Genomic DNA, 21,393 nt, shown 5'->3' with positions numbered 1-21,393 from the left:
GACAACGACTACTTGTTTTTAAACAAACAGATCTTTCTTATAGTTCACCATCTATTGGGGATACCTCACTGAACACGACTGACATTTCTGCAAATCGACTTTATTAGAGTTTTCAATCTTTTTTAAATAATCAAAGGTAAACTCTAGATCTGCTTGGAGTTCATCAAGACCATTTTTCATCTCAGCCAACTGCTTCCAACTCTTCTTGAGAGTTTCCTTCCCCTCTAATTGACTCAGACAATTACTGGCGCTTCATAGCCAACGAAATCCAGAAAGTGAAGAAGAAAGAAGCCATCAGCCTGCATTCATCCATTAGGTGGTTGATTTTCATCTTGATTTCATCAGTATTTTCATCTAGAAAGGAAGCACCTGATTACCGATAGTCTTTCTGGAATGGCATTATTTACCTCCCTTAGTTACTTGCTGATCTATCAAAGTGACAAATAAATCAAATGACAAGCCATTCAGGTTTCTCGGCCAAAACGTCCTTGTTGAGCAAAACAGTCCCTGATATTTTTGTCGACGGTGTCACACCCAAGACACTCAATCCACGTACAGAGTGCCTGACAACTTAAGGAATGTGTCCAATGATTCTATTTATGTGTCACTTTTTGCGTTGTTGAACCTTTTACAAACCCCCTATTAACATTATTAGCATTTCTTTGAGCTACAGTGTGGGAACGATACATAAAACTTCTCCGTAGAGTTTCTGGCCTTGGAAGTAGCTACTCTACCGTAATTGACATTGATGCGTTCCCTGCTTACGACGCACCAGTACTCCGAGGGCAACTAACTTCCTCAGTGTCCATTGATCCCGGAACTCGGGTTACCTTAGAATACTTGAGTGGAAGGGACTTGAGGTCGCACGGTCTAGTTTATACCCCATTCGTTGATCACTTGTACATCCCTAATAAGGAAATGCCCATTCGGTTTCTTCTGGACATGAGATTCAAGACATGAATGAAATATCGTCACAACCAGCAGCCCATAAAGTGACTAATGACAGCCAATGCTCATATAGCTTATTGTGTCAGACATTTACTGCTCTTAACTATTCATTAACTCACTCGATATTCTCACTGAACTTATCAAGGAGGCACTACGATTATTCCCATTTTATAGATGGAAGAACTGAGGTTAGACGACATGCCCAGAATTAGTCAGCTAGTTAGGATCAGGCTATGGACCCAGCAGTCTGGCTCCAGACTCTTGAACAATATAGCATACTAAGTAGTAGAAGTCTTGTGAAAACAAATATAGAGCAATTTTTAAATAAGCACCCACTAGAGACTAGATCTCTAGCCCAAGTCCCTCACTCAGAGAGTAAAAACACAGAGTGAGCAGAGTAGCAGGGACAGAACTAGGTCTGTATGTTTAGCCTTAATCTGGCAGATGCATTGTCTCCAGAACGCTGATTGGATTTCAAAAGCCAAAGTCGAGAAAAATTTGCCTTTTATTTGATATTCCTCAAACAACATTTCTGAGGTGGATCGGCATGGCTTCCACCTCAAAGGGGAGATGGATTTGGGGGAGAAAAACTGGCAGAACAATTTCCTACCAAAGGGAATCGCAAGGAGGTGTCTTCTGCAGGGGGATGGCTATGACCATAAAGTATGAACTGTGATTTTATAAAGAATGACACACAATCACTGTATTCAAAGTGCACAATCTTGTGACGAGAACCTTAGAATAAACTAAGGAGTTTCTTTTTTCCCACAAGTCTTCACGTCAGAGCTTCTCAGTTTCCTATTCCATCACCTTCAGAGAAAATAAGTATAAAAATTTATCTTTAATGTTTTTATTAACGTTCTTCCACTTTTTAATTTCATATTCCAAGGGATTTCTTCAAAAAGAAAGTGACCTTATTTTTCTCTTTAGGGTAGAATAAGCGGATATGTGGTAGCCCTGTTGTTGCATAAATAGAGAAGGGGCAGTGTTACTATTATCTACTATGACATCCAAGGATATTGTTCCAGGTATAATTGTAAAATAAATCACCCCTGAAACTTAGTGGGAAAGAGCCATTTTATTATGGGTCAACTATTTGACAGGGACAACTTATCTCTGCTCCGCTGTGGTTGGGGCCCCACATGAAAAAGCTTGAAAGGCTGTGGGGACTCGATGGCGGAGGGCTAGAATCATCTGGAAGCCTTTCACTCATATGGCTGGCAGCTTATTGTCACTGTTAGCTGAGACCTCTACTGGGCTGTCAGCAGGAACCTCTACAGTCGGCTTCTTCATACGATCTGTCGATATGGACTGTCTGGGCTTCCTAACAAGGCGGTCCTGGGTTCTAAGAGTAACATCCCGAAAGAGCAAGGCATACAAGTGCACACCATATTTGTGGTCACAGGGCTTCTTTTCGCCATACCCTGTGGGTCAAGGCCTTCCAAAGATCTGCCAAGTTTCAAGAGAAAGGGACATAAGCCCTCTCCCTCCTCTGAACAGAAGGAGTCACATTCTAAGAACAAGCAGTTAAGCATCTGCTTTTGGCTCAGGTCAGGATCTCAGGGTCCTAGGATCGAGCCCAATGTTGGGCTCCCTGCTCAGCGGGGAGTCTGCTTCTCCCCCCCCAGCCCTCTCCCTCCCCTTCCCCTCACTTGTGCTCTCCCTCAAATGAATAAATAAAATCTTTTTTTTTTTTAAAGAACATGTGAAATGGGCGATACTGTTATGGTAATCTTTGCAAAACAGATGTCACCATTCAAAGTAGAGCTCCCCCCAAAGCTGATTTGATTTGATGATCCAGTATTACCAATTTTAAACTATCTCTGAGAAATAGAAAGAGGAAAATTAAACAATATCAGGTACAACAGAGATCTCAGTCAACCAGCTGTGAATTAATTCGGAATGTTCCCTATTCATCTCCAAATGTCAGAACAAGCTCACAGGCCGCTCTCAGAAGGTAGTCTACCCTACTAGACCGTCTGCAACACCCTATTAACATGATGCATGTGTGACATTAACTTCTCTGATCATTACCAAAAACAGAATGCCCATCAGTGGCCATTTATTTTTATTTTTCTCATTTGTGAAACGGTACATTAGTTTTACTTCTAAGCATATCAAAGCTTCAAGATCTGTTTATTGTGCTCTTATAACAATTTACAAAACCAATCAACTCTTAATAGTCTACACTCCTCCGGATATAAAACAAGTCCCACATAACGATTCTCAGTAAGGTAAACAGTTCAGCAAACAGAACAGCCACTGTCCAAAAGGGCAGCGTATTATGACAGTTTTGCTAAGTGACGGAGTACTAAAGTTAAATAAGAGTGCTTGGAGGGGAGCGCCTGGCTGGCTCAGTCAGACCAACGTGCGACTCTTGATCTCCGGTCGTGAGTTCAAGTCAAGCCCCACGTTTGGCACAGAGATTACTAAAAAATAATAATAATACACTTAAAAAAAAAAGAGTGCTCGGAGGAATGTCACTATAACGAGAGCTCAGAATTTTACCATTTTAATTCTAGTTTTTCTGATTACCCAAACATATATTGGGCAATCTGACCCAAACAGACCCAAACAGCCTGGACCTGTTCCCAGAGCTCCAAATGCATATATTTAACTATCTACTTGGCATTAAATATACTTCAATATCTAATAGGCATCTTGCAACATATCCAGCATGATACTTTTGTTCTCCTCCTCATCAACCCTAATCCTTTAGTTCCCAGTATCTCACACACTTATTTTTCTCCACAGCGTTCACCGTGATCAGATATATTATATAGAGGGGTGCCTGCCTGGCTCAGTCAGTACAGCATGCAACTCTTGATCTCAGGTTGTGAGTTCAAGCCCCGCACTGGGTGTAGAGATGAGTTAAAAATAAAACCTTTAAAAAAGAGAGATATATATAGAAAGATCACATATAAGGGCAATATTTTTTACGTTTCGGTTCACCGCCATTTTCCCTTTGCCTAGAATAATGTCTGGCCTAGAGTAAGTGGTCAATACTATTTGTTGAATGAATTAATGATGATTTGACGGTACCTGAGTAAATCACAACTAGAGAACTACAAAGAACAAAGAGTATCTTAGAATGGTTATGTTTGTAACTGGTTGGCAGGGTAAGAAAGGAGTTCCAAAATGTGGCTACATTTTCCATTTCTTGTAAAGAATTTAAATGAGCAGAAACTGAGAATGCATGAGAAGAAATCAAAATGTGAAATTGTGCCGCATAAGCCACATCAGAATGACCTAGGAGAGCTTTTCGAATGACAGATTCTCAGACTTGCCAGTTTGGGAAATACTGTGAAGTGAGAAGTTGGTCAACACTCAATATTGAATCTGGGTACTTGGGTGTAATCGCAGGGACGCAAGGTTGAACAGAGATTAGAATTAAAAAGGTCTAAACAGAATTAAATACCCTGTAGACTCACTAAAGAAAGAATAAAGAAAAGGGAACCATCGAGACTCTATTCTATCCTTATTGCAAATCTACCCTCCAGAAGAGACAGATGCCCTAGGTTCCATAACTTCATGTCACAAGCCATTAAATTCATCCAAATCTATTTTGATTTGATGCTGTCCAGGAAACTTTGCATAGAATTTAGCTTTCCACATAGATCAGCCTACAGAGAGAAAACGTGCAGATCGGCAAACATGAAAAGCTCGCCTCTTTACGGATATACTTCTCATTATAAATTTAAAATCTGCATTTCGGCTTATTCACCAGTCTTGGGAATTTGGTTAGCGTGAGTCACCTCCAGGCATACTGAAAATACCAAAGCTGTTAGCTTAATAAAGCTGAGGCAGAGACCCTTGGCCAAACCCTGTCGAGGCTGTGCACTGGAGCAGAAACAAAGAGAAGAGCAGAAAGAAGTGACTGTAGGTTTGGGTTTTGTGCCCAACTGAGGGACAAAAAGACCTGAGCCCGACAGGCTATTTTAACCCACAAGCCAAAGTGGTGAATTGGCCTCATCCTCCCAATCCCCTGGCTCGCCACTCAAGACGCACCGGGCTAGATCTTCTCTAGGCATCCAAGGCTCCCCAGCAATTCATTCTAACCTAATTCCACCCATATAAGAATAATACTAGGGGGTGCTCTGTACTCCAGCCCGTGCAATGAATCCGATCAGCCCGTTAGCCTAGTGGGGCCTAGGGCAATCTAGCTTCTGTCCAACCCCCACCCTGCAGTCGGGAGACTACAAAACTGACCACGTGGTGACCTGCTTTCCTCACTTCAAATCCATAGTGTTCATATACTTGTCAACCTCAGTTTACCTTTTTAGGTTCCTCTCGATGGACCTTTGGACGTACCATTTACTCCCTGTTCCTGGAAGGCTTTGTCTGGATCACGCTCCCAACCTGACCCCTCCCCCTGCCCTCCCCACTTTGCCTGTGTAATTAGCTAGTCCTTCAGGATTCCACATGGATGCCACTACTTCCTCAACTAAGTTATACTCCTGTGTACATATTCCCGTGGACCTACCCCACCTTAGTCCTGGTCACACTGTACTGTAATTTGTCTGTCTTTCTGCACCCCTACTGGATTCTAAGCTACTCCAGGACAAAAACTATGTCTTGGCACTTAGTACGTGCTCAAAAAAAACAGGTACTGTGGACAAAATATGGACGTCTCAATCATACCCATCGCATCTGTATCATTTGTCTGATATAATTTTAATTGTGCTTAGTTTCTTCTTTTACAGACTAAAGTCATAATTATTTGCGACCAACATCACCGATCCTCTCACCAAAAACAGTAATAGCAATCCAGAATTAAATCTATCCAGGCACCTGGGTGGCTCAGTTGGTTAAGTGTCTCCTTTCAGCTCATGTCGTGGTCTCAGGGTCCTGGAATGGAGCCCCGGGTCTGGCTCCCTGCTCAGTGAGGAGCCTGCTTCTCCCTCTCCCTCTGCCCCTCCCCCTGCTCGTGCTCACTTGCTCTCTAATAAATAAATAAAATCTTAAAAAAAAAAAAAAAGAATTAAATCTCTCCTAGGATGAAACTCTTCATGTACACCTTAGTATCTTTTGAAAACTGAACAACGCAATTTAAAAAAAAAAAAATGGAACATTATTATTCTCTTTATTTAATGATTAAATCCTCATTGTACAAAGGAGAAATCTTTTTTTTTTAAGTATAATTAACATACAGTGTTATATTAGTTTCAGATATACAATATTTCAATAATTTGTATACATTACTCAGTGCTCATCAGGGTAAGTGTACTCTTAATCCCCTTTATCTGTCTCACCCATCTCTCCACCCCCTCCCTTCTGGCAACCTTCAGCTTGTTCTCTGTATTTAAAATTGTTTTATTGTTTGTTTTGTTTCTTAAATTCCATCTACGAGTGAAATCAAATGGTATCTCTTCCTCTGACTTATTTCACTTAGCATTTTACCCTCTAGGTCCATCCATGTTCTTGCAATGGCAAGATCTCATTCTTTTTTATGGATAAGTCATATTCCATTTTATATATGTCTATATATCACATCTTCTTTACCCATTCATCTATGGGTGGACACTTGGGCTGCTTCCATATCTTGGCTATCGCAGATAATGCTGCAATAAACACAGGGGTGCATATCTTTTTCAAATTTGAGTTTTTGCTTTCAGTGCAGCTGGCTGGCTCAGTCAGTAGGGCAGGTGACTCTTGATCTCAGGGTCATGAGTTCAAGCCCCATGTTGGGTGTGGAGCCTACTTAGAGTTTTTGTTTTCTTTGGGTAAATACCCAGTAGTGGAATTACTGAATCATATGGTAATTGAATTTCTAATTTTTTGAAAAGCCTCCGTACTGTTTTCCACGGTGGCTGCACCAATTTACATTACTACCAACAGGGCACAAGGGTTCCTTTTTCTCGACGTCCTCGCCGACATTTGTTCTTTCTTGTCTTTTTGATTTTAGCCATTCTGACAGGTGTAAGGTAATATCTCTTTGTGGTTTTGATTTGCGTTTCTTTGATGATGAGCGATGTTGAGCATCTTTGCATGTGTCTGTTGGCCATCTGTATGTCTTCTTTGGAAAAATGTTCAGGTCTCTGCCCATTTTTAATCGGATTGTTTGTGGGGTTTTTTTGGTGCTGGGTTGTACAAGTTCTTTATGTATTTTGGATATTAATCCCTTATCAGATATATCATTTGCAAATATCTTCTCCCATTCAGTAGGTTGTCCTTCTGCTTTGTTGATGGTTTCCTTCGCCATACAAATGCTTTTTACTGTTTAAATGTCCCATATTGTTTAAATGTCCATACTACCCAAAGCAATCTACAGATTTAATGCAATCCCTATCAAAATACCAACATTTTCCACAGAACTAGAACAAATAATACTAGATAACCTACTTTTAAGGCCAAGTAAATTTAAATCTAAAAATTTAAAGTCACGGTGAAAAATATATTTTACATGCACAAACACACTCATAAAATCCAAATTTCTTTGCCCAAACATTGCCAGGCATTTCCACATATATCCATCCTAAGGCAGATATTTTTAAGCTTCTTAGTTTTCTTTGCTAAGTAGAAGTCAATCTCAAACTAAGCCGTTAGGTAGAATAATTCATCATATGTCTCAAGCAGCAAACATCCAGCTTTTGGGGGAAAATAATGTGACTTCAGTATAACTTTTTTCAAAAATTGAGATAGAATTGACATATAATGTTATTGATTTCAGATACACAACATAATGATTCCATGTTTGTATATACTATGAAATGATCCCCACAGTCTAGTTAACATACATAGTTACAATTTTTTTCTTGTGATATGACAGAATAACTTTATTTAAAAGAATTTTAAAAACGTTTATTTATTTATTTGAGAGAGAGAGAAAGAGCACGAGCGGGAAGGGCAGAGGGAGAAGAAAGAAGAAGCAACCTGGGGCTCTACCCCATGACCTGGAGATCACAACCAGAGCAAAACCAAGAGTCAGATGCCTAACCCCCTGTGCCACCCAGGGGCCCCAATCACAGAATAACTTTAAAAAGATGTGGTAATAATAGCCAAACAAAACTATTTCCCCTGGAGAGGTAACATTAAAATTATATCTTAAGTAGACCCAAGTATATTGCTGAATATTAGTATGGTTAGTGTTTAGGAGTGCATTTTTTAAAAAAGATTTTATTTATTTATCTTCAAGAGAGAGAGGACACGAGTGGGGGGAGAAGCAGAGGGAAAGGGAAAAGTAGACTCCCCACTGAGCAGGGAGCCTGACCCGGGGCTCAATCCCAGGATCCGGGGATCATAACTTGAGCTGAAGGCAGATGCTTAACCGACTGAGCCACCCAGGTGCCCCCTGGAGTGCATTTTATATTTAAAATTTTTTTTAAAGAAAAGAGATAAACGTGTATGGTATCCTAAAATCCATACTTCCTTTCCAAAGCAATGATTTCCAGGCATTTTCCTACTATTATTTTATGGTTAACACGTAAAAAGAATTTTAAATCAAAGGACAAAGACTTTACTGTGAAAACCAGAAGGCTAGGACAGTGAATTTCTCATTTTTCATGAATCCTGCTTGCAGGAGAATTCTGCAATTAGTTTCCAAGGAACAGGGCTTTTTTCCTTCCCATTATTATATTAATTCATATTTACCCATTGAACCCTCACAAAGCACTTTACAAACAAGCCCTCACCTTTCTGCTTTCTTGTGAAGAGGAAGTAAGCATCATCATACCACTTTATGGGTGGGGAAACCAAGGAACAGAATGTGAGGGCTTGCCCAACACTAATAAGTGTTAGGTTAGGCAAGGAGCACAGCCCAAGCTGGGCCTTGCTGTGCTTTCCCTCTCGCCTGGCAACGCCCACACCATTTCTCCCAAGAACCTGTTGGGTATTTTAATGCATTTCAGGAACCTGCTCTCAGTTTTGGTTGTGCAAACAAAAGTATAAAGGGAATAGATCCGTTTAAAGGTGCCACGTTTTCTTCTGCTATAGGTAGTAGGGAAAGTGTTTTTGTTTTAGTCCCCAAGAACCAAAACTTTGAAGGCCCTGCATGGGACAGCCAGGGGCACCCCCAAATGATCAATATCTAGAACCTCTTCATTCTTTCCCAATTTAATTAAAAAAAATGCTTTTCAACAACAACAAAAATACTTTATAGCAAGACATACTTTGCGGACACAATGAAATCAGAAACTTGACCTTACTCTTAATACCTTTACAAATTAACTGCTCTAAATTAGAAAGGAGAAACAAATAACTCTGGATTTGAAAGAATGGGGGAATCACTAGACACACACGAAACACCTGCTGGAATATATGCTTCATTCATAACAGTTTCCGCTGGGGCTGCAGTACTCAGCCCTGTGAGTCACTGGTTCTCAATGCTTCTCAATATGAGTAATAGCAAAGGTTTTAGAAAGCAAGACCTACATCACTGATGGAGAAATATGAGTGAGCGATGGGTAGAAAAGGGCTTGCAAGCTACGAATACAGAAGATGCAGTTTTCAAATTATATTTGTCTAGTGTCAAGAAAAAAAACCCCAAAACACAACCAACCCAAAACCCGTAGCACGAGTGCTAGCATTCGTTGTTTGACGATCCGGTCGGTGGCTTCACGGCTCTGAGACTCATTTATAAAACGGAGAAAGCTATTAAACTCACACGGTTCTTGTTAGCTTATGAAAGGATCGTTTAAATGCTCTAATAAAGGTGCACTGGGTACTTAACAATTGGGTTCTCTCCTGTTTTCACATTTTAAGAGATGGGCGGAAGAATTTTGGTTCTCTGCCTGATTCCTCGGAAAAGTGAGGTAGGCCTGAGTGGCTGGGTTGGTTGAGCTCAGGTCATGCATGATTCTCAGGGTCAGCTCTGCAACGGGCATGGAGCCTGCTTAAGATTCTCCCTCTGGGGGCGCCTGGGTGGCACAGCGGTTAAGCATCTGCCTTCGGCTCAGGGCGTGATCCTGCCGTTATGGGATCGAGCCCCACGTCAGGCTCCTCCACTATGAGCCTGCTTCTTCCTCTCGCACTCCCCCTGCTTGTGTTCCTTCTCTCGCTGGCTGTCTCTCTCTCTGTCAAATAAATAAATAAAATCTTTAAAAAAAAAAAAAAAAGATTCTCCCTCTGCCCCTGCCCCTCCCCTACTCCCTCTCTTTCTCTAAAAATAAGTAAATAAATAATAAAAGATATATTAGAAAAGTGAGGTAGCAGGCTAGCATGACAATAGGTGGTGGAGAAAACCAAGGGCTCTAAATATACCACGTGGGGCCAAAAAGATGAGACAAGAACGCCAACATATTGATTACCTTCAAGCTGGATATGTGTACGTAAGGGCTCATAATATTACTTAATGTAAGTGTGTTTGAAAATGTCCATAATAAAAAGTTTAAACAGTAACAATTTTTCGAAGGCATTAACTTAGAAATTTTTATTTTTTTAATTTATTTTAATTTACTTTTTATTAAGTAATCTCTATGCCTAACGTGGGGCTCGACTCACAACCCTGAGATCAAGAGTTGCACGCTCTTTACCAACTGAGCCAGTCAGGGGCCCCTGAACTTAAAAAAATTTTAAAGGCTGAGGAAGAGGGCTCTTATATCCCAGAGATGTGGAATTGAATCTCTGCTTCCTACCCTGTGAACTTGGGCAAGTTACTTTGCCCTTCTGAGCTTCAATTTCCTCTCTTATAAAAGGGGACGTTAATGGTGTGGCTGTGGCCAGGGCAGAGATATGCCACTTATGTCCGCCTTCCAGAAAGAATTTGCTGCCCAGGAGCAAGGAGTATAGTTAGCAGACTACAGGGGCTGCCTTATCTTGTGAGCCAAGGTCACGGTCTTCTTGCGGCAGCCACCAACTAAAGACTGAGCAAGATGGCGACTAAGGTCACACTGTTCTTGGGGCGGCCCTTGGCCAATGAACATGCAAGGCACTACAACAGCCTGGCCATTTCTGTCCAATGTGAGATTCCTTGAATGGGTAATCTTTGCTCTGGAGCTGGTAGGGACTTTCTCAGGCTGCATCCTGGTCCAGTGGCTCCCACTTCCAACCACACTTCCTCCCTCTTCCCTTCACAGGTGTGTGTTACTTCCCAATAAAACCCTGCACTCCTAACTCTTTCTCAGCATCTTCTTCCTAGATGCTGGCATAAATGGTACTTACCTCACTGGATTCTTTTTTTTTTTTTTTTAAGATTTTATTTATTTATTTCACACAGAGAGAGAGAGAGAGCACACAAGCAGGCAGAGCAGCAGGCAGAGGAAGAAGGAGAAGCAGGCTCCCCACTGAGCAAGAAGCCTGATGTGGGGCTTGATCCCAGGACCCTGAGATCACGACCTGAGCAGAAGGCAGATGCTTAACCAACGGAGCCACCCAGGTGCCCCACCTCACTGGATTCTTGGGAAGAATAAATGAGATGATGGATGGAAAACACTTTGTACAGCACATGGGACATGGTAAGTTCTCAATAATAATCAGCAATGTGGATGACGACTACTCGATAGTGTGTAAGGCTACAGGGCATGGTGCAAGTGAAAATATTACAACAACTGTAGAGTTTATGCAATTTAGAAGCAATTTCTACTTTTACAACCCATCAAGAGGGGAGAGAAGTACAAATGGGGACCATACCTGTCGAACTTTATACACTAAAACCACTGATGTTAGTCTAAGAGCTAATTCTTCATAAAACCTTCATTCTAATTACTAGAATGGTATGTTCTAAATTTCAAAAAAGTACAATATAGCTATTGTGATATTACAGCTTAAATGTGAACAGGTATTATACCTTTTGCAACAAGAAATTGGAAGTTTCATCTTTTTGTTGTTGAGGGGGTGGGTTTAAATCTATTTCTAGTATGGAACAACTGAAGTTGTTTAAGCTTTCCATAAATTTAACACAGAATTTACAAATTGGATGAGATTTATGAGTTAAATGTTGCGGGGCACCTGGGTGGCACAGCGGTTAAGCGTCTGCCTTCGGCTCAGGGCGTGATCCCAGCGTTCTGGGATCGAGCCCCACATCAGGCTCCTCCGCTGGGAGCCTGCTTCTTCCTCTCTCACTCCCCCTGCTTGTGTTCCCTCTCTCGCTGGCTGTCTCTATCTCTGTCAAATAAATAAATAAAAAATCTTTAAAAAAAAAAAAGTTGGTCCAACTGGAAGACCATGATTAACCAATATTAAAAACTTATATACTCTCAAAAAAAAAAAACCAACTTGTATTTTCTCAACTAATTCTCTAATATAATATACATATTTGGCCTTTTATGATTTTAACACTTTTAAAAGATTTTATTCTTAAGTAATCTCTTCACCCAACGTGGGGCTCGAACTCACGACCCCGAGATCAAGAGTCACATGCTCTACTGACCGAGCCAGCCAGATGCCCCTGATTTTAACATTTTTTAACTAGACACATTACTAGCCTGAAACTAGTATGAGTGTACATTACTAAAAAAGGAAACAAATATTTCATTATAAACACTAATTCTAGAAGATTTCACACCCACATTCTAAAATCTAATTAGATTAATTTCCCAGGGCATTCATGTATTCTTGGTAGCTTGCAATTTTTAAGTGTCAAAATAAAGCCTTGTTTTTAAATGTGGGTGGTGTTGATGAAACAAGTATGAGTAATACTTGCAGGAAACACAATATTAGCTTTAGCTAGGAAGTGGGTGATACTTGAATAGTCCTCCAAAGAGCATTTTCCGTGTTGCACCGATGTAAATCAAGACTTATAACGTGGTTATACAGTAAGCACAGACAGTCACAAAACTGTTACAGTGCTTGAAGTACAGTGTCACTGACCAAAAATGCAGTTTAAACAAATTTTCAGGATTATGTCTAGAGTAAAAAGTGAAGGCAACAAGCTGACGACCGAATCGAGACTGCCAGACCTCCCACGTTTTGCTCGATAACTACTAACCAGAAAAGGTGGTGCAAAGCCTATTTTAATGGCAAGGCAGGGATGCCAGAATTAAACTCCACTCAGCCTATCTTCTCAGGCAGTTCTGCTCCACTCACCACAGATCTGGCAGTAATGAATGTCTCCCCTGTTGGTCTTGCTCTGTTTTATCCCAAATGGAAATCTCTGAATGGTTAAGAACAAAAAGCAGAAGAGCTATGAGTCGTGAATCCCGCCCTACATTTAGCATTCTACAGTAAGAAGAGGTAATCATTCTCCCAAACCTGGAACTAGGATGTCAATTACTCCAAGATTAAGAAAGAATCAGCAATGCCTAGTTTACAATTTGAACTCACTCTAAAGTGTTCTTATATCAAACACACACATACATAGCCAGCAAAGCAGCCATGAACGGCAGAGGAGATAAATCTTCAAGCCTTACTTTAAAAGTAAGTGCCTAGACAGTGCATATCTGTGGGCTGGGGGTATATGGGAAATCTCTGTACCTTCCATTCAATTTTGCTGTGAAACTAAAATGGCTCTAAAAAATGAAGTCTATTTAAAAAAAAAAAAAGGTGCCTAGAGTTATCAAAAATGTTTACAACTGCGGAAGGGCAGAAAGGTGTTAAAATTACCCTCCCGTTACTTTAAAAAAGCAAATGTTAAAACAAAAGGGAAAAAAGGATCCATTCGTTTATTCAATAAATATTTATTGAACTCCTACTATGAGGCAGGCATTGTTCTCAGTATAGTTGGTAGAGAACTCTTTCACTGTTGCCTCTAAAAAGTGCACACCACAATTAATATCACCATATTCAACATACTGTGGAACGTACAGTGCATGCCTGGCACTGTCCTGGAAACTCAGGTTAGAAAAATCACTCTGCTTGCTTTCTTCCTTTTGATAGTTTGGGCTACCCTGTTTCTTAGTAGCACCAAAGTAAAGCAATGAAGATGGCAGAGAGGACACTGGGAGACCACAAAACGAGGTTCTGTCACTTAGTCATTTGTTAGCAGTGAAAATTAGAATAATTATGAGGAAAGCTAAAATTTCCAGTGGGGTTTATTTATACTTTGCATTAATGAGCAAGTGAATAAAAAGCTGAAGTGATACTTCAGTAACTTGTCACTTCCCTCTCCTGAGTAAGTAAGTAACAGACAAGTTTTATTCAAATAGAAATCCTTGCTTGGCCATTTCTACAATGACCAGTCACAATTTCAACAAGTCTGTGCAATCAGTGCAATCAATTTACACTATTAACATTACCTTTTGTAACAAAGGCTTGAGTAAAGGCATTCTGGTTAATCTTAGAAACATAAATCTCTCTTTGGTCTCTGGCTTGGCAGACTAGAGTTAAAACCTACTTTATATGCTTTCACCAAAATAAGCAGATATCCTCCGACATATATAACATGAGTTAGGTCAGTATCTTGCACAGTAGTTGCTCAATTAAAAAATTAAGGAATAATATGGGGTGGGGGCCTGGCTGGCTCAGCCAGTAGAGCTGTGAATTCGAGCCCCATGTGTGATGCGGAGTTAACTTAAAATTAAAAATTAAAAAAAAAAGTAAAAACACACACAAAAAAATAAAACCAAAAGGGACTAGTATTAAGAGTTGTACAGAAACTAATTATATCCTAATCACTTTAAAACAGCCATTTTTACTTTGTGATGACCTTCTGACACAAAAATAGAAAGCCTCCATTTAAATACAAACAAATCCAATAAAGTTACTACAAATTATGGGTTTGAGCTCATTTTTATAGTGGTATGATAACTTCCTAACATTTCATGATTTCTCAAAGTTTCCTGGAATATGAAAATTTACCTCTACAGAGGTGTTAAAAAAAGAGAGAGAGAAAGAGAGAGAGAGAGAGAGAGAGAGAGAGGAAGGTTTTATTTCACCTAAAAGGAGGACGTGCCTTAAGAGCAGGCCTTTCGTGTAAAGTGCCCGTTAGAAACCCATAGGTTTTATAAGCCTGTGCAGATCTTGACTGAAGTCCTAAAATATGGGTAAAACCTGGTGGCATTTGTGAAGGTCGATGAAAGCTGCAACCACCTGTTACAAATAACTCATGCCCATCCAAACCATAGCGCAGCCTCCCTCCACCTAGACACATAATTCTACCAACTTAGGCTTTTGCACCCCGTCGTTATCTCATTACCCACGTGCATGAGTCCAAGCCACCATTCAAGGAAAACCCTCAATGACTGCTCTGCGCTGGGCGGTCTGGCGCTGCCCAACACGGCACTTGACCCAGCTTCTTACCACTGAAGGACTGGAAGCTTGTTTTTCAGAATCCTTCATTATTCCAATTAAAAAAAAAATCTCAAATACTAATAAAATAAAGCAGCGGAAAAGAGACATTTTGTTGCCCTTATACTTCTTGGTATTTCACCTTAAAACTCAAAATATTGCACTTCTTTCACCAGCGCAAATAATGTGTTTATTCCTTTCCCCCTATCAAACTAAGCCATTCAAGCCCAAAAGCCCATACGCAAGTGAAATGCTTTTTTTGGTGATTCTTCATTGACATATACTTGGTATATAAAACTCTTAACTGATATGTTCTTTCTTGTAAACTTAGCAACTGAAAAAATTTTTCAAGTAGTACACACACCCCTCCTTAAAAATCTTTTCCACTTACTTTTATTGTAGAAAATTCCAAGCATACACAGTAGAAAGAATAGTATCATGAGCCCTTTCATGCCGATGACCCAGCTTCAACAATTACCAGCTTGTGACGACTGCTGTTTTGCCGACATCCCTACCCCAATTTATTTTGAATCAAATCAAGACTTCGTATCATATATCACAGATATTCTGGTTCCTATTTATTTTCAACAAAATTGTCTTTGCTTTCCCTCCCACCCCTCTGCCCCCTGAGAGAAGTGTACAAAACGATGAAGGCGATTGGAGCTACTCTACATTTTCTTCCCATAGCTACCTTCTCTTTCCCCATCACCTTTTACACCATTCATGAACATCACGTTGTGTTCTGTCCCTTTAACCCCACCTATTGCACTCAAAAAATATTGTATTTTTTCCTCCACAATCCCTTTCTCTTGTTTGAACAAGCAAAAAGAAATCGTGCCAGCATTTTTCTTATCTCGATAAAATTTACTTCTGATTTGTTCCCCCACCCCAGATAAGCTAAGAAGGCCCAAAAGAAGTGGAGAAGGAATGGAAGAGGAAAGCAACACTGCACTTAAATGATAGATTTTGCCTAAGGAGGTATGTACAAATATTTAAAACCATCACTTATTTTATTTTTAAAATGAGTATTTGTAAACATCAGCCGAAATCTTGAGTCCCTTAGAGGATGTTTATAAAATGAATCACTCTAATTTAAGGAAGCTATTGCCTTCAGGATTTTGGTGTCAATGACACTAGCTGTTTCTGAGCCTAAGAAAAGGTTATGTAAAAACAATTAAAACAAAAAAAAATTTAAGGGAGGATGTGCTCTGTTTCTATAGCTGCTCTAACCTTGTTTTATTTTGACGTGAGATTTCTTGGCCTGGGCTCAGACAGCAACCACCACCCCACACTTTCTCCTCCACACCCTTTACAAATGGAATTCCGAAAGGAGGCACTTTCCGAGCTCACCATGGGAAATGGCTCATCTTGAGAACATTTCAGTGCAATGATTGAGATTTCATCCACTCCTCCCCCTGGACACTGCACTGCCCGTCCCTTACCCAGTGATTTCCCCGGGAAACCAGAGAAACAAGCTCCATTCCACCAGCCACAGCCTCTCCTTTCCGGGGATGGCCTGTGCACTGCCTCGGCATCCCCTGGTCGCCCGGCTCCGGGAAGAGAGCTTCCAGCAAGAGGTTCCAGACACCGCGCATCGTGTTTACCTATCCGCAGCCCCAGGTTAAGGATCTCACAGCACTCCCCTCGCCGCCAACCTTCCCCATTTTAAACTGTTTCCTCCGAGCAATGAGAATGATTTCTCCCGCGAATGCCTCCTCCTGAACGTGGTCACACGAATGTCCCCCTAACTCCGATTACTTTCCGCTCCAGGCCAAACGCCGCAGTCACCACCGCAAATCCAAGATCTGAGCTGCTCCTCTAGAACTGCAAGTGCGCCCCGCGCCGCCACAGGTCAAAAGTCCTCGCCTTTAGAGGGAAGACACCACTTCTCGCCGCTGTACCCCAAAACCCAAGACCTGAGACCCGGCCCGGCCGAGGCCGCCCCGCCCCCGAGAGAAGCGCCAGAGCGGCCCGCACATCCACTGGGAGAACAGCCCTAGGCACTCGCGGCTGGGGCGCCCGAACAAATAAAGCAGCCCGGAAAATCCGAGGGCCTCCACGCCCCCCTCGAAGCTGGTCAGCCGCGCGTCGGTTACTCGCCCCGAGGGATTAAGGTTGCTCTTTCCGCACACCACACTGGCCTCGGGGCGCCGGAGAGAGGGAGGGCGGCCCGCGCCCCCTGCCCGGGCCGCCCGGGGGACCCAGATCCGTGCCCCCTCCTCAGGCCCCGTGGGGACTCAGATCCGCACCTCCTGCCCAGACCGCCGGGAGGGACCCAGACCTCTACCCAAGCACCGGGGTGGGGGGACACAGGTCTGTGCCCCCTACCCCAGCCGCCGGGGGACCCAGATTCGCGCCCCCTCCTCAGGCGGCTGGGGGGGACCAGATCCGCACCCGCTACTCAGGCCGCCGAGGGGCCCCACAACTGCGCCCCCTCCTCAGGCCGCGGGGGGGACCCGGATCCGTGCCCCCTCCTCCGGCGGCCAAGGACCCACACCAGCTCCCCTCGCCTCGGAAGGGCGAATCTGGCTTGCACCTCCGGCTCTGGCCGAGGCCGACGAGGGGCACCCAGCCCCGCGTCTCCTCCGCAGGCCGCGGAGACCCTGACCAGCGCGCCATCGCCTCCCACCGAGGCAGCCTGGCCCGCGCCTCCTGCCCAGGCGCGCCAGGCACCTTCCCCCCCACAAGCCCGGCGGGCCCGGCCCCTCACTCACCCAGAGCTCGGTGCCCCAGCTCATGGTGCAGGGGGCGGGAAGGGGCGCGCCGCGCAACTGGCGCGGCTCTCCGGTCCCCCTCCCCGGCGATCCCTTCGCCCCTCGAGATCCCCGAGATCGAGGAAAGCCCGGTGCGCGCGCGGCCGCCGCCTCCTCTGGCTCGCCGCTCCTCGCCTTGGGTCTCCTCAGCAGCTCCTCCTCCCCGTCGCTCCTCAGCAAAATGGCCCGAGGAAGCGCCGCCGCGGCCGCCGCAGCGCCCGCCAGCCCGCCCCACACCCGGAGAGCGAGGGGAGGGGGAAGCGAGGGAGGGGGAAGCGAGGGAGGGGCGGTGCCGCGCCGGGGGCGGGGCCGGCCTGACAGCTCGCGCACGCGCGCGCCCCGCCCCCGCCCCCGGCCCACCCTCCTCCGGGGCGCCCTCCGGCAGGGCCGCGCCGCCCAGGGGTCCAGAAGGACGCAGAGGGAGGCGAGAGGGCGGCCGGGACCGGGAACCGCGAGAACTGTCCCCACCGACTTCTTTATTATTAGCGACCACACTCCCTGCTCTTCGAACCACCTCTCGCCTTTGAACGAAGCCGGCCCCTGTTATTACCGGCGCTCTACCGCGGCCTGAGGTTGCTCCACCGCGCCAAGCACCAATTTGGACTTAAGGACAATACTTTTCCTTGGCAGCCATTCGCGCCGACCAGAGTTCCCTCGGGATGCTCTTTCCCCACCGCCTAGCAGCCGCGGAGGCCCGAGGTGCCCTGCAGCCTTGCGCGATGGGAGTGGGGCCTGGTTCGGTGATGTGTGTGGAGGATACAGATAGGGACGTCGAGGCCAAGAGCGACCAAGCAGCTCCGAGCGGCTGGGGAGGGAATCCAGGGGCGTACAACCAGTGATTTCCAATCTCTGAAACCAGTGGTTCCCAACTTGTTCGGCCAAGAATCGCTCAGACGTGAAATCACGTTGCCGCTTAGTGGCAAAAACGCTGGGTCCACAGATAACGTGTTGGGTTCCAATCCAGCCTCCCGCAAGTACTAGCTGGGTGGCCTCAGACAGTGACTCCACCTCTCTAAAAGCTCAGAGCCCCCGCCTGGCACATAGAGGTGGTAACCATCCATCTTCCCCTGTGCTGGTGAGGATCAGGAGATGAGCACCTGTTACTGGGCCCATGGTTGGGAAACTGAGAGCAGACTTTTTTTTTTTTTTTTTTAAGATTTTAAGTAATCTCTTATACCCAAGGTGGGGCTCGAACTTAGAACCCTGAGATCAAGAGTCGCAAGCTCCCACGACTGAGCCAGCCAGGCACCCCGAGAATTGATTTTTAAGTAGAAACTCCCCTTTTCTCTGTTCCAAAGGTCTACACAAATATTTCCAACAAATTATGTTTAATTTTTGCAGTTCCAACTTTCTTCTGAATCACTGGGCCCATTCTCCTCAACTTTTCTCTCTTATTTAATACTACTGACTTTTCTGAGTAACTTTGAACTGAAATGGACCCCATTTTAGAAATACTGCACAATGATGCAGCTCTCCAATACCTACCACCCCACCACCAGCAGCCTCAACAAGTTTTATCATTCTCCTCCACGAAAGGGTGGAGCTGAAAGCCCTTGCAGATAAACCTACAAGTCTACTTCCTTTGTTGGACACAGTTAACAATAAATTTAAACTGTCAAAACTGTTTTGGTCTGTCTTTTTTCAGTTACAAGTTCCCCCTACTCATTTGTTTTTAGTGTGTGTGTTTAAATATTTTGCTCTCACTGTTGCCGGGTCTGAGAACTCTTCACTCCAGAGCCCGCTAGATATATAACAATCAGGATGGCCAGGCACTCACTCCCAAGGCAGATTAATAGCCAGAGTGAGTTGGAGGGCTTAGAATTGCAAACAATGTCTCACAATTTAGTTTGCTATTTGGAAATGGTAAGTGAAATGCAGGTTAGCTTACAAGACCTTGCTCAGTAATCAACTCAACTTTCCTTCCTGCCGACGCTTATATATTTTTCTAAATACGATGATCTAATCTTGACTGAGTTATTGGAGACTTCTCAAAAACAGAGTGACCACTTGTGAAAATATGCTAATCAGGAGGAAAAACAACCTGCTGCTCTAAGGCAGGGAAAGAAAAGGAAGGGACAGCAGAAGAAAAAAAAAGACCACATTACAGTGAAACCTTTTAAGGTGAGTAAGCAGGAAAGAGTTATAGGAATCCATCAGAAGCCACGGTAGAAGAACTATATGGAACCAGGTTAACTAGATCACACTGCAAATATCTTTAACTTCATTAAGTTTGGGCCGTATCTGGAAAAGGTTTGAAAATGTCAGGATCTTTCGAGAAAGAAAGAAAGAAAGAAAGAAAGAAAGAAAGAAAGAAAGAAAGAAAGAAAGAAAGAAGGCACCACTGATCTCAAGGCATTGGAAACAAACACAGTTCAGGATAAAGAGAAGCCAGCAAAAAAAAAAAAAAAAAGATAAAACACAGCACAGTATTTTCTAGGAAGAACTAAATCTACTTCCATTTCTCTTATGGTGAGGGAATAATTCTAAGACAAAGAATTCTCACTACTAACAAATTCCTGTGACCTAACCTACTTATGAATCAATTTTTCACAGGGGGTATTCTGAAGCCTTTCTATGTAAGTGTTTGAATTAGATAGAGGGTCAGTTGGGGTTAAGCACACCTGATTCACCTCTTGGAAACATTTGAAGAATGCTGATTTATAAAGTGCTGATCTCGGTGGGTGACTATATAAATTTTCACCAAAAAGTCTGATCATGTGGACATTGTTAGAGACCCTACACAGGTTGCTAGGTAGTTAAGGGCCAAGAATTCTACTAGGGCTTTTTGACAATTCTAATGCTGCAAGCAAATAATAAACATCTCATTCAGGGCCTTTGATGTATAGATATCTCTACCTTTTCCTATCTACTCTACTGGAGATAGATTTTGTAATTGTTAAATCAGGATTTTAGTGTCCCATTACTTATTAGATGTGTGTGTGACCTTTCCAAGTTAACTTAAACTGAGTTTCTGTTTCTCATTGGTGAAACAAGGATCTCGTGGGCTGTCCTGAGGCTGAATGAGGAAGCTGGCTGTGTGCGCTGGCTTTGGTGATAGCACAGAAAGCTGGAGAGCTCTAAAAAATGGAAATAATGCTACTTACTTCTAAGTCATGGAGATTTGTAGTAGTACTTTGAAGATTAAAGAATATGTGTAAAATGCTCCACACATAAGGGCACCAATATTGGTTCTTCTTCCTTTCCTCTTGTTTCCTGGAGGATTTTTACTTATTGTATCAAGGAACGCAATTCTCGATGCACTTCTGATGCCGCAAAGTGGCTCGCCTGAACAATTGATCGGTTGTCTACTGCTGAAGTACTATTCATAATGAACCTCTCTGGATTTTTTTTCCCCCTTTAAAATAGCTGCCATTAGTTTCTAGCTTAAAATTCTCCATTTGTTTAGCATTCAGACTTCTCACTAAGGACCCAAGAAAGCAGTCAAGTGGAAAAAGTTGGAGTGGGATAAAAGCCGCAACTCTATGGTGAGTAGAATCTTAAAACTGCACCCAATTTTTGTACCTGATTGTGGAATTTCCCTGAAGGTCTACGAAGATGTGCATGAAATCAGGAAAAACCAGCTGTCCTGTGG

The 21,393-nt window shown here is 43.2% G+C and overlaps 1 protein-coding gene across 11 annotated transcripts in view; it reads right to left on the bottom strand.

Annotated features, from left to right (window-relative positions):
• The window catches only part of FNBP1 (formin binding protein 1), a 134,029-nt gene extending 116,004 nt beyond the window's left edge, over window positions 1–18,025 (bottom strand). For 9 of the 11 annotated variants that reach the window (XM_045771261.2, XM_045771262.2, XM_045771263.2 and 6 more), the window contains exon 1: window positions 17,763–17,933. In XM_045771261.2, coding sequence (XP_045627217.1) covers window positions 17,763–17,786 — 24 coding nt within the window. In that variant the 5' untranslated portion in view covers window positions 17,787–17,933. Of the gene's footprint in view, window positions 1–17,762 lie in introns of all 11 variants that reach the window. The other 2 variants (XM_045771266.2, XM_087869276.1) reach the window with 2 other exon arrangements.
• Window positions 18,026–21,393: the final 3,368 nt, after the last annotated feature.

Source organism: Ursus americanus, chromosome 18, assembly GCF_024610735.1.
Source record: "Ursus americanus isolate L20-20 chromosome 18, mUrsAme1.1.p, whole genome shotgun sequence".
Lineage (NCBI taxonomy): Eukaryota > Metazoa > Chordata > Mammalia > Carnivora > Ursidae > Ursus > Ursus americanus.
Note: the sequence above shows the minus strand (reverse complement) of the source record. Positions and strands in the feature narration are given on the sequence as shown.